Here is a 13,588-nt window from a genome sequence, read left to right on the forward strand (position 1 = left end):
TGGCTTCGAATGGACTCAGCTCTGGCCACTGCAGTCATCTGGAGGAATGAACCAGCAGATGGAAGGTCTGTCTGTGTCTTTGTGTCTTTTCTACTCTCCCTGTAACTCTGCCTTTCAGATAAAAACAAATAAGTCTTCTTAAAAATTAGCAAGAGGTCAAGGTAGTCATTTTTCTCTTTTTAATCGATGAGAAAGTTAAAGTGCAAAGACATGAAGTAACTTGCTGGAAACTATCCAGCCTTAAGCCACAGATCTCAGCCTATCACTCAGGCTTTCTGATTTCGCTCCGATGCTCAAGCCAGGACATCCTGGTGTACATAGAACAATAGAAAACACTACTTCTGTTCAAAAAAGGTTAAAAATCAGATGTCCTTTAAGATCTAGAGACAAAATTACATTCTTGATGGATCGTTCACACCCTCTTTGAGTACAGGAACGGCAAAGCCTTGAGTAAAAATGGACATTTGACTTTTGAGCTTATTCCCTTATTTATATAGTTCTCTGCTTATCTACTTAAGAGGCAGACAGGTGCAGAAAGAAACAGAGGGAGAAAGAGCGCACCATGCGTGCATTATCCGCAGCACCCCAGGGGAGGGACAAGAAGCTAACCGGGCCTTCCATCACCACTTACACATTAGCAGGAAACTCGAGAGAGAAGCCAGAAGTGGCTCAAGTGCAGCCGTTCCAGCATGGCAGAGGGCCCCTCCCGACAGCCAGGTCAGTGGAGTTTCCTCACTGCTAACAGAGCTCTGCAAAGGGAGCCGAGCTGAAGCAGTGAATCATTGTTCTAAACACTAACAGGTGAGAGATACGTGCAGAGGAATGGGATGATGAAAGGAATAACGAACATCAAAGAAAAAATGCTCGTAACACATTCTATTGTGGTAGTGATATAACCCTGGTAATCTGTAAAATATTCTACATATGGTTCGCTCTCTCTGTGTATATATGTAAAATAATTATATATATATATATTTCTCCTTTTCAGATAAACCGAGAGGAGAGACAGAGAGGAAGATTTTCTATCCATTAACTCACTCCCCAAGTGGCTGCAATGGCTGGAGCTGAGCCAATCCAAGCCAGGAGCCAGGAGCTTCTTCCAGGTCTCCCATACGGGTGCAAGTCCCAAGGCTTTGGACCGTCCTCGACTCCTTTCCCAGGTCACAAACAGGGAGCTGGATGGGAAGTGGGGCTGCCAGGACATAAACCAGCACCTATATGGGATCCCGGTGCATGCAAGGTAAGGATTTTAACTGCTAAGCTACTGGTTTTATATATATATTACATATATATATATAAAGCCTTGAGATATATATACATATATATGCATATATATATATCTCAAGGGTAGCATTTATAATTTCCTAAGGTTTTTATATGGAATCTCTTGCCTTGGGCCACAGTTTTATCACTTCATTAGCAAAGTGGAATTATTTAGGCATTTGACAAATGCACATGGATATTTTTAATAATTCAGTATCTCAAAAAAATCTCAAATCAACAGGATCACTGTAAACTGGAAGGAAGAGGACTGAGCGGGAAGTGAAGAATAACTTCAGAAAAGCTCACACGGCGAGTCGAGCACACAGCCAAGCAGAAGGGCAGCTGCGTGAATGCCAGAGAGTCGGGCTGAACAAAGAAGAAACTTCAGCAAATGTCTGCTACCGGTGAGAACAGAAGAACACAGATTCACAGTATATTGTCCACAACCTTTTGTCATTCATTTATTTAAATTCTGTCCTTCCAACAGCAGCAAGAGCCTTATTCTGTTTCACCATTATAACCCAGGCACACTGCAGCCAGCATTGCGGAATAACGGCTTAGGCTGCCGTCTGCATGGCTGGCATCTCATCTGAATTCCAGTTCTAATCTAGCAACTTACTTATGTAGCTATGAAAGCAGCACAAAATACTGAAGTCCTTGGGCCTCTGCACCCACAGATGAAGCTCCTGGCTCCTGGCTCCTGGCTCCTGGCTTCTGGCTCCTGCCTCCTGGCTTCAGCCTAGGCCCAGCCCCAGCTGTTTGGTCATATGGGGAGTGAATCAGCAGATGAAAAATCTCTCTCTTCTTATTTCTCTTTCTTTATCACTTAGCCTCGCAAAAAAATTATTTTAAAAAAAGGAATTATGCATCTTTTTCAATTACCAATATTAAGTCAATATTAAGTGCTTCTTATGAACAAATGGCTACTAATGAACAAATACCTGAATATAAATTATGGACAATAATCTGAATATTATTTTATTAATTATGAAATTATTATGTATTAGTTTTGGAATTAAACTTCCCCCTGGGAGGAAACTCACCAAATGCATAGGAATAGCATGAGCTCACTCCTGCAAGGAATAATACATATCAACTATGCTTACTTCATTACTGTTTTCAGTTCTGTCCTTGTCTTTTGATATATTTCAATAACATCATCTGATTTTGTAATTACTGCTATCCATCCTGAACCACAACAGTCTCTGGTCCATGATTCTGACGGGAACATTTTTCATGTTGCGCTCTTTAATCACAGATGGAGTCCGTGAAGCAATAATGTAGAGTGGGAATTTACAACTAGAAGTCTTCTATCTCTCATTGCCTTTCTGCTGCAAACATTTTCTAACACTTGAGGAAGACAAGACAAGCCCAAGCTTTGTAAGATTTTCCAACTGTTCAGGCTATGCCAACTGACCTGACCATTATTAGCCTACCATTGTATATAAAATCCATCATCGGAGATATTACATTAGTTCATCGCCAAAGAAACTGTCTCAGGAATAAAGGTTTAGGTTGCGGATTTACTATGAGTTTTGATTAATGTTCTCTGACAGGTTTTGTTCTTTGTAGCATTTTGATAGCAGGAGTTGAATCAATGCCATTGTAACTCCATTACTCAAGGGAAAAAATTTCAAACATTTACTTATTTTTATTGGAAATTCAGATAAACCAAGAGGAGAGACAGAGAGGAAAATCTTCCATCCACTGATTCACTCCCCAGATGACCACAACAGCTGGAGCAGCACTGATACAAAACCAGGAGCCAGGAGCTTCTTTCAGGTCTCCCACGTGGGTGCAGGGTCCCAAGACTTTGGGCTGTCCTCGACTGCTTTCCCAGGCCACAAGCAGGGAGCTGGATGGGAAGCGGGGCTGCCGAGATTAGAACCAGCGCCCATGTGGGATCCTGGCGAGTGCAAGGAAAGTACTTTAGCCACTAGGCTACCGTGCTAGGCCCCTATTTAATATATAATTAAATTTTTAAAAGGCTACCCCGAATGAACTAGAGACAGCTCCTTATAAGCACAGATGTGTCTTCATCAGAGATTAGGAAAAGTATGTTTTAGAATAAAAAGATGCTATAATCTCAGTTTGCCAATTTACTGGCTATTTGAGCTTAGTCAACCCATCAGGCTCTGCAGAGCCTTAACTGTCCACCTATTCAAAAAGCATAATTAATTCCTACTAAATCCAGTATACAAAATTGATGGCAGGAGTAAGCTGACCTATGTAAGGAAATGCATGATAGCAAGGGATGGCACATCATGATGGGTAAAAGACACCTTTCCAACTAGAAAAATCTAGGATCATATGGATTCTATTGTCAAGTGACAGAATCTCTCAGTATTGTTCTTTTATGTGCTAAATAGTAAAACCAATACTTATTGTGTAACATTTATAAAGATAATATAATTTAAGTTGAAGCACTATAGATTTTCAGTGAATTCCAATTACTACCATTTTACATAAAATCAGGGCTACTACTACAGATTTAGAAATATGAAGGAGTATCTTTGTGCCTTGCCATCTATAAAGATGTTTATATTCATGTGTTATAGCTTGCTTAAGGTATATGGTCTATTCAGGTTTATGATATATAAATGCATGAATGTATATGCACATATATATATGATATCCTATAGAGGAAAACATTTTTACATCAGTTGGCAGTTACATATAGCATGTGATTTATATGATGAAAAATATTAGATTATTACTGGTACAGGCTTGCTCATAAATAAAAAAACGTAAATCTAATCTCAGTAAATCCTGCAAGAGAGAAGTCTTCGTAAGCCTGTGAGATAAGATACACAGCAGAGTTTCTTATGAAGGCATGCATTCCCTGAATGATTGCTATTTCCAACAGTTTAGCTGTAACTCACATTAGTGAAACCCAGAATTTTTAACCTAGAGAATTGTTGTTAATAAGAATCCTTGGGTGGTGAAATCAAAACATCAATTCTTTAGAACGTTGAAGTTTAAAAACTAATAGTGACAACATAGGAAGGAACCAATGGTTTCCACGTCGTGCAATTTTCTTCTCCTTTTTTTTTAGATTATTTATTTTTATTGGAAAGACAAATCAGATTTAGGGAGAGAGGGAGAGACAGAAAAATCTTCCATCTGCTGGGTCAGCCTCCAAAGAGTGGGACTCTACACCAGCATGGGAGACCCGGAAGAGGCTCCAGGCTCCTGGCTTTGAATCTGTGCAGCTCTGGTCATTGCAGTCCCTTGGGGAGTGAATCAGAGGATGGAGAATCTTTCTCTCTGTCTTCCCCGTCCCCCGCCCCACTATAAATCTGACTTTCTGACTATGAAAACAAATAAATGTGTAAAGGAAGCAAGGAAGGAAGCAAGGAAGGAAGGAAGGAAGGAAGAAAGGAAGGAAGGAAGGAAAGAAAAAGACACACATGTCAGAGCCAAGAGTAACCCCAGGGCCCTGAGCCTTCACAGAGCCAGCTGTTCCTGACATCTAAGGAACTGGACAGGGCCGACTCCCTCAGTGACCACAGAGACCATCCAGAGGTGTCATGGCAATAGCTCCTATGCGCAGGAAGCACAGCGATACGGCCAGATGACAAGAAGACACCTCACATTCTGGGACGCATTAGCATTTTGTCAGGCAGCCAGACACTTCGATCTGGGGTCTCTCATTACATCTGCACCACCTGATTAGGGTTTTTAGCTAAGAGACCACTAACAAATCTTTTTACAAGTCCTGAAACAGCTTACGTATTAAACATGAGAGTTATCCCAAGAGGATCGGTAAGTGCGGCAGGGCTAAGACACAGAGTATGTCTCAGACTGCAAGCCCAGGCTTCCAGGGACTGCTTGCTTGACGCCACAGAGACCCCGAGACGGGCAGTCTTTCACAGTGAAGTGAGGGTCTCCCCTCCTATGGTCCAGTCAGTGATGGCGACACTTGAGATGTTCAACGTTTTCTAAGCTCGCTCAGAGAACTGGCTAGATGATTGATGGTTTTATATCTGCCTCAAATAACTATGCTAGATTTCTGCAGTATCTTTAAGTGAAGTATTATACATATATTTCAGGCAAGGAGGGGAAAATGAGCTGTAGTTTTATCATTTTCCCAGAGAAAATGCTTCCCTGTGCTATAGTAAATCCATTCCCAAGAAATAAAGCATGATTATACAGTCCATCATGACTGCCTTATTGCAGACCATTTGTTTTTGCTGTCTCACATAGCTAGCATTTTTTTTTGAAAGAGTGATGATTCTGGCTTTTCAAAAATGAAGAGAAAACAACATTCTTTCTATTGAGCTGATCCTGCAAGTTGCCAAGCTCTCTGTACGTAAAAGAGGGGTCAACAGCTGTGTTCCCATCATGTCAGATCCCTCGAGTCTCACCTTGAAGCACTAAACGAAATGTTTTAAGAATATGCTTAGAGGCAGACACTTCTCCTAGCGGCTAACACTCTGGTTAACATGCCCGGAGTTACCAGTTTCGATTCCCAGCTCCAGTTCCTCACTTCTAACTTCCTAATAATGTAGATTCTGGAAGACAGTAGGTGATGGTTAAAGAAGCTGAGTTCTTGCTGTGCAGGTGGGAGACCTGGTTTGAGTTTCTAGCTCCTGGCTTTAGTCCAGCCCAGCCACTGTTTGCATTTAAATAGTGAACTAATCGATGGGAACTCTCTGACATAAGCCTCTCTCTCTTTCTCTCTCTTTTTCTCTCTCTGAAGTACTATTAATTTTATGTACATAAACCTGACAAAAGCCTGCAACCCTCAGTTTCCCCCTATAAAATAATCAAACACCTTAGGATCCATTCCTTCTGATTAAGGAAATCACAATCTAATATTAGTTTCAGCGTTAAAATTATTGTTCGCCTCTGACTGACCACATCCTCTAGGTATGAGAGGGCAACAACAGTACACCCCGGCCTCAAATCGATGCCCCCATTTGAGGCCAGAAATCGTTCATGCTTTTCCCAAAAGACAAATGAAACTTACGCTTTGAGGACAACCACAAAGCTGTAGCCAATGCACATAATCCCCACCAGAAAATAGGAGAGCGGCAACCTGAAGTTCAGCCATCCAATGGTTCTCTTATTGTCGTAGTAGCCGTAAAAGAGGACAGAATACTGTGCCAAGCCCTACAAGGCAACCACAAAGCCAGTTAGCGCATGCTGTGAAGAGCAACTCAAAGGAAAAGACCGACTTGTAAGACTTGTAAGCCGCTCATGGGTCTCACAGGAGCCCTGTTGTTTTGTACCATAGAATGAATTTTTCAGCTGTCACACCGATAGGCGGCGTTTTGGTTTAGTCAAACTTCAGCGACTACTAAAGACACAAAACTTTTAACCAAATACAGGTTTGCACAGTTGTGGAGCCATTAACATGAAATGCTTGTTGATTCAAACATCAAAACACACATCTTGATGTTGCTAGATTTGCAATTTTAAGAGCTGACTTATCATGAGGGATATCTGAAAGGTGCTTGGTGCTGTGGCAGATTCCATTTCCAGTCACCTGAGCCATGATTAAATTGGTTTTCCATAAACCACACAGGCTATGTCTTAGCTCCCATAAAGCAGAAATAAAGAGCAGGTGAAATGACGCTGAAAACAATCTACTAGAGAACTCTTCATAACAAGCATAGTTGCTGTTTCTCCCAGCAGACAGCAGACATCATTTTTTAAAATCTCAGTGCTTTTCATAGTTAGAGAAGTTACTTACACAATCCTGACATGTGATGATAATGGTTACAGTAATACCCATGACTAACACTTTCCAAGCACTTTACTCCATTTCACAGAATTATCACAAGAACCGTACAATGCTGTGAACCCAAAGGTCATCATTTCCCCCAACTTTTGATGTTTCCTTCCTTGTGAAAAAGATACATAAAAGTAATAAACTCCTTGCTTTTCTCTTCCGCCTCACTCCAGGCCCAGGGAGGAAAGCTAACTTGGCAGACGAGAAAGTGAAGACCTCTTCCTTGTGCCCCCGTCCAGGAGCGGTGTGACTGTAACGCCCATGAAGAGGAGCTGCAGCATTCAATGTCCACTTTAACAATAATGGGGTATGTTAATCTCTACCTGTCTTCTTTTGTAAGCTTACAATGTGGTTGGACGAGAAGGTATTAATTTTTATTATATACATATATATGACTTTATTTTTTCCTCTCAATTAAGATTTACATACACAGGAGATCACTTCACCCCTCTCTCTTCCCCCCCTCTTTCCCTATATCCCTCTCATTATTTGTCTCCAAATTATTACAATGGCATCATCATTTCATCCTTCCATGCCTAAATTTCTGATATTTAAATGCATCATGACATGACAAAGAAAAAGGGAGAAGCTAAAGCAACATGATATAAAAGTACAATTAAAAACAATCATGGGAGTCCTGCTATTGTTCAGTGGTAAAGACACGTGCTGCACGCATCCGCTATCTGCCAGAATGCTGGTCTCCCTCGTGGAGTCTGTGGATCTGTGTGTGTGTGTGTTCTGCACAGCACTAGTTGCATACAGGAGAAGGAAGGTATTATTTATTGTGACTACTCCACCCCAATCAGCAACACACACACAATGATTTGATAGCTAAGAAACTGAGCCTTAGCATTGCTGAGTAACTTGCTCAGGGTCACACAGTTTGTACGTGGGAGTCTGAACTTGAGCTGAGACTGTATCATTCAAGTCCCATTGACTTCAGCATTGTGCTGTATCGCTTCTCCTGTGCCGTCTTCACCTCCCAAGGTCTGCATCGTGCTAGGGACACACCTTCCAGGAAGAGAAACAGGAAAACGGCCAACTCAGTATGGACTTTGATCTCTCCCTGTAGGTTGCCCCTGGTGGGGCTAGGGTATCTTTGAAAGGGTCCTGGACCGACTTTGGAAAACATTTCATAGGCTCTCATTTACATATGCATAATTATTAAACATGCCTGCTTATAGCTTCTTCCCACAGCATGAGAAGAGCCACCCCAGAAAGAGCATGGGAGGAGAAAAGAGGCCCAGTGAACATCTGGCATGCCTGCTAGGTTAGCTCAATAGCTGCTGGGGACAGCTAGCTCATCTGAGATCTGTACTGCTCACATATGTTCAGTGGCCGCTGCTTCATAAATATTAGATCACAACCAAAGAGGAGGAAGAGTTCTGGGATTTGGGGGGAGGGGAATTATGATAATTTCACAAAGGATTGCTCCATTTGCCTATTTGTTACTTATACAATTATGTAAATGAAAAAGAGGTATCATCAAAGAGTACAATTTTTAAAAGCTTTATCCACACCATCTTACCAGTATGTTGAAGGGTGGCTTTACATACAAGCGGAAAGGTTTAGAGCGGGAACACGCCTCCCCTCTCCACCCAGTGGGCATACTACACTTCATGCATCTTTCCCTTTAAACTCCAGCAGCAGCCATCTGGACGTGACTAAAATAGCCATGACTCTAGGCTAGCTGAGGTTCTGTTCCATGCCCACACCAGTGCTCGCTGCACTCCCTGTGGGAGCACTCTCTTAAACCAGTCAGAGCCACGCTGCAAGCAAGCACAGAACATTCCTGTCCAGTCACAGGGTTCTATGGCTGCACGGTGTGCCTGACAACTCTAATTCCTGCTCAAACGCTGCAGCTGGGCTAGCCCATGAGAAAGATATACTCTCTTTCTAGAATCCTAGTATCAACCCGCGTGTTCCTTTCTCTACCTAACACTTACTGAGAACTTAACTCTTTAATAATGTCATGCATTCATGCAATAAGAGACCAGATTATGGAGGACTTCAAGAATTAAACATTCACTGCAAAAGAACTTCCTCCATTATGTTATATTAGAGTCCCATCCGCTTGGAGCTTCTCAGGATTGTGAACAAATACCACGACAGTAACACAGATTATTTTTGAGATTCATCCAGTTTCTTAATAATGTGAATTTTTTCTTTTATGAATATCCCCTCATGGGTTTCAAGTGCTTTTCTGTAAAAATCAAATCTTTTAATTCCATTTTCCTACTTATACTTTCAATTTTCCTTATTTTTATATTTTTATCTGAGTTACTATCGGTCATGGATACCATGGTATAATTGAAGGTTTCAAGTTTTTATGTCTAGCAGATGGGGACACAGGACAGAAGCAAGTTCTGACAAAGTTAGCGACACCCAAAACGATACCAGAACAGCAGTCAGCCAATGGGGCCCAGTGGATTTGTAACATTTGCTCATCTCTAAACTACCTTTCCCTTGCTACAACACAAATCCAGAGACACGATGCAGATGTTAGGTGGCTTTTAACAGATATGTGTTGGTTATGCATTGCAAGCTCAGCTGAAGCTTAGCAGACCATCCAGTCCTCAGGAAAGAAAACAGTGTGGTATCCCAGGGTGCGGGGTGAACTCTGCCCTTCGGAAGGTAATTTCTTTTGATGCTCTGCCTCTGATCTCTGCCCAGATACGGGGCATTGTCACTGCCTGGTTTTTACTGCCTTGGGGGTGCAACATATTTCCATCAGGATTCTTTCTTCCTATTCTCTTGTTCCCTCAACAAACTGGATTTTTTTTCTCAGCTAAGTATCCTAGGTAAATATTTAAAGCAAAAAACATTTGATAAAACACTTACCAAATACCACAGGTATGACTTACATACATAATATCACTTTAAAAATAAATACCCACCAGCCTCCTACGAAGGCGTTAAAATTACTATTACACACATGGCAACTGAAAAGTCCATGGCATTTGTTCTAATGTCTCGCAGGGTTTATGTGGCCAGATTCAAACCCAGATCTTCCTGAATCTGAGAAATGAGTTATTTTCATTATGCTAATGACATTTTTAGCTCCTCTGTATATAGTAGTTTTATCTTCCTTTGGTGCCATGACAGACAACTGAAAATAACGTTTGGCATTCAGAGCACTACGCCAGTGCCCATCACATGTCTTACTGCATTTGAATGTCCCATGAGAGGCAGGAATTCAGCACATTAAAATTTCTGCAAATGTACCATTTCTTCCTCCTATTCCAGAAAATGGTAAAATCAACCTACCCAACTCACCCTACCCAGAAATCAAGATATTTTCAGTCTTCAGTTATTATCAGTAGTCCACATCCACTTCTCGCGAAGCCCTGCAGCCTCCTCCAATCTCTTCTTTGTACTGCCACCCTTCAATAGCTCGTCTGCCTCGTCTTATCCCGCATCCCACCCAGCTCATACCACATTCACAAAGCAGCTTACGAGAGCTTGCTCTGGTCATGTCTCCACAGTTTCAAAACCTGTGATGGTCTCTACTGCCTCTAGGTCAGACTCCAATTTCTCAGCATAATGTTGTTTAGTTCTTACATGATAAACTATTTTTTGCTAACTTTTTCTGATCAACTTTGTTGGATCACTCGTACGTGTTAATATAGGATCATTTCCTACTCCTGTATTTTTATAAATGCTACTGCCTGTGCTTGGAACACTGTTCCAACTGCCCTTCTCATCTCAGAGACTTTCTTTGGAACTACTTTAAGGTGCAAGAATGTAAAATAAGGCCCAGCGTGATAGCCGAGTGGCGGAATCCTCATCTTTCATGTGCTGAGATCCCATATGGCCTCCAGTTTATATCCCAGCTGCTCCATTTCCATCCAGCTCCCTGCTTGTGGCCTTCTCTGCTTAGATCCAGCTTTTCGCCAGTGTGTTTAAGAAGGTAACATGTGATGACCTGAAATAGCTGGGACCTTAAAAACCTTTTAAAAGCCTAGGTTGCAGGTCATGGCTCCCTGCCTTTGATCTGTCCTAGCGCTGGCTGTATTGTGGTCAACTGAAGAGTGAATGAATAAGCAGAAGATCTCTCCCTTGTTTTCATTCTTGTTCTGCCTTTAAATGAAAATAGTTAATCTTTAAAAAAAAAAAAAGATACAAGATGGGGCTAGCACTGTGGTTCAACAGGCTAATCCCCCCACCAAGAGGGGCCAGCATTCCATATGGGCTCCAGGGCATGGCTCCATTTCTGATCCAACTGTCTGCTTGTGGCCTAGGAAGGGGGTGAACCAGCAGATGGAAGAACTTCTGTGTCTCTCCTTCTCTCTGTAAATCTCATCCAAATAAAGAAATAAATATACCTTTTTTAAAAAAAAGAATACAAATTCCTGATACATGTCCCAATCACAGTTATTAAAGGAATTTGGAAATGAACTAGCACATAGGCGATTTCACTCCCTCCCTTTCTCCCTGATATTCGAATGAATATAAATAATAAGTAGATAAACAAATAGGTAGATAGATAACAAATATTTTGAACTTCTTCAGGATACCTCCATAAAGTCTTCACTGACTTCTCAACTGGAGCAGACTGTTACAGAAATGAACATATCTAAAGGATATGAAATCTGCACATCAGAAAGGGATCTGTAATCCTATATTTACAGCAGCACAATCTACAATACCGAAGACTCGGAAGCCACCCAGATGCCCATCAAATGAGGAGTGGATAAAGACACTATGGTTCATCTACTCCATGGAACACTACTCAGCCATTAAAAAGAATGAAATCCCACCATTTGCAACCAAATGGTCCCAACCAGAGACCACTATGCTCAGTGAAACAGGTCAAACCCAAAAGACAGATATTATGTTCTCTCTGTACAAGGCAACTTTCATGCAAAATACAAGATCAACAGATATACACAGGTAAACATTCACGTACATATCGTCATCTAGAGGAAATGTGTAAGAGTCTGTGGTATTGAGCTGTGAAGATACAATACAGTATGCACCTCTACTTCCAAATCAAGGATGGACTCCCAGTGCAACTGTAAAATACAGCTTAACGTTAGGATGCTGGACTCTGCCACTGTCTGTGCACTTCAACAGCAGAACGATGGACTTACAACTGATGTTGAAGGACTATACTATCGTAATAAAAGAGGTGAAATCAGTGGAGGAAGGGGATGTGGAGGGGACGTGGGAGGTGGGGAGGGGAAACCCCAGAGCCTTAGGAACTGTATCATAAAATGCATTAATTAAAATTTAAAAAAAAAGATTTGTTTAAGAAAAGAAGTCACTGCCCAGCCCTTTCTCTTTGTGTTTCATCCAGTGCCGTTTGCAGCTCTAGCAGGTGCAGCAGTCCTCGGCCCTCCCTCAGGAAAGGTATAGTGATTTTTCTGCCAGCAGCTCCTGGCTTTGGCCTGGCCCAGCCCCGGCTGTTAAGGCTATTTGGGGAGTGTACCAAGGTGTTCAAGATCTCCTTTTCTTCTCTTCTTCGTCTCCCCAGCCTCCTACAGCTCTGACTTTCAAATAAATCTTCTTTAAACATAGATAAAGCGGCAACCGCTCTTCACTGCACAGCTTTTGTCCTTTTTCTGTCTTGAATGTGTCTTCCTTCTCTTAGACTGGCGACTCACAGACTCGTTTGAAGACGACTTGATTGTTCTCTCCTATTATCGCTCATGCTCCCTCAGGCCCCCGTCTGAGTCAGTTTCTCCGGCACTTTCTACTTTTCCCTTGAAGCATTTGGCACAGATGCAACTACACTCACTTTTACAAATGTTTGACTCCTCGATTAGGTTTTAGGCTCCAGAGCACAGAGAACTTGTGGAATTTTATTCCCTTTTGTTTAATGCCTGGAATTTGGCAAATGATCAATAAATGCTCATTGAATTAATGAAAACCGCCTCATGTGATCACATCTAAAAAAATGTGAATGTACTGTAAGTATGGCATCATAATCATAGACCACAAAATATTTACAGAGAAAGAAGGTTCATCTTAGGTTTAGTCAGGTGTAGCTTAAGGGAAGTGAAGAAAACAAATTTGTTGCCAAAGCAAAGCACACACTTGTAGGACTTCAGGTCCTGACAAGCAAATTCTCCAAATCTGGGACAGCAAGAAAGCTAAACGGAGACCCAGAATGCTCTATTATTCAGGAAATAACTGTCATTAAGTCCAGAAGTAGTAGGCTAAGAAGTTTATGAAGAAAAAAGACTATAGGACCATAAACATGTGAAATGCTTCTTTCAATCAAAATTAATGAGCCTATTTATCTAGAGGTACCTGCACTGGACATGAGTCAGGGATGGACCACCCCTCTAATACGGTCAGTGCCAGGACCCCAGCCCTGCTTAGTGACGACCTCGAAGGAATCTGACTACACGCACACACAAGAGGATACCGTTCCCCGGCTTACAATCCTTTTCCTAAGACCCAGCTCTGAGTCAGCTTGCAAATTGCCAAACCTGGTTTTTTAGCCAAGAGATTGAACAACCAGGCTTGGGACCATATTTCTCAAAGATTATTTATGATTTAGTTCATTTTCTACTGATCAGTACTGAGCAAGAATCAAATAATGATTGTGACAGCCAAAAAAAATTTTAAAAATCATGCTAG

At 41.6% G+C, this 13,588-nt stretch overlaps 1 protein-coding gene across 1 annotated transcript in view; it reads right to left on the bottom strand.

Annotated features, from left to right (window-relative positions):
• Positions 1 to 13,588, bottom strand: part of TMC1 (transmembrane channel like 1) — a 107,854-nt gene that overhangs the window by 28,199 nt on the left and 66,067 nt on the right. Inside the window, exon 10 of the mRNA XM_040980953.1 lies at positions 6,236 to 6,378. Within this exon, the coding sequence (XP_040836887.1) occupies positions 6,236 to 6,378 (143 nt within the window). The remainder of the gene's footprint in view (positions 1 to 6,235; positions 6,379 to 13,588) is intronic.

The sequence above is a fragment of the Ochotona curzoniae genome, unplaced genomic scaffold, assembly GCF_017591425.1.
Source record: "Ochotona curzoniae isolate NIBS_2020 unplaced genomic scaffold, NIBS_Ocur_1.0 contig_3502, whole genome shotgun sequence".
In the NCBI taxonomy this organism is placed as follows: domain Eukaryota; kingdom Metazoa; phylum Chordata; class Mammalia; order Lagomorpha; family Ochotonidae; genus Ochotona; species Ochotona curzoniae.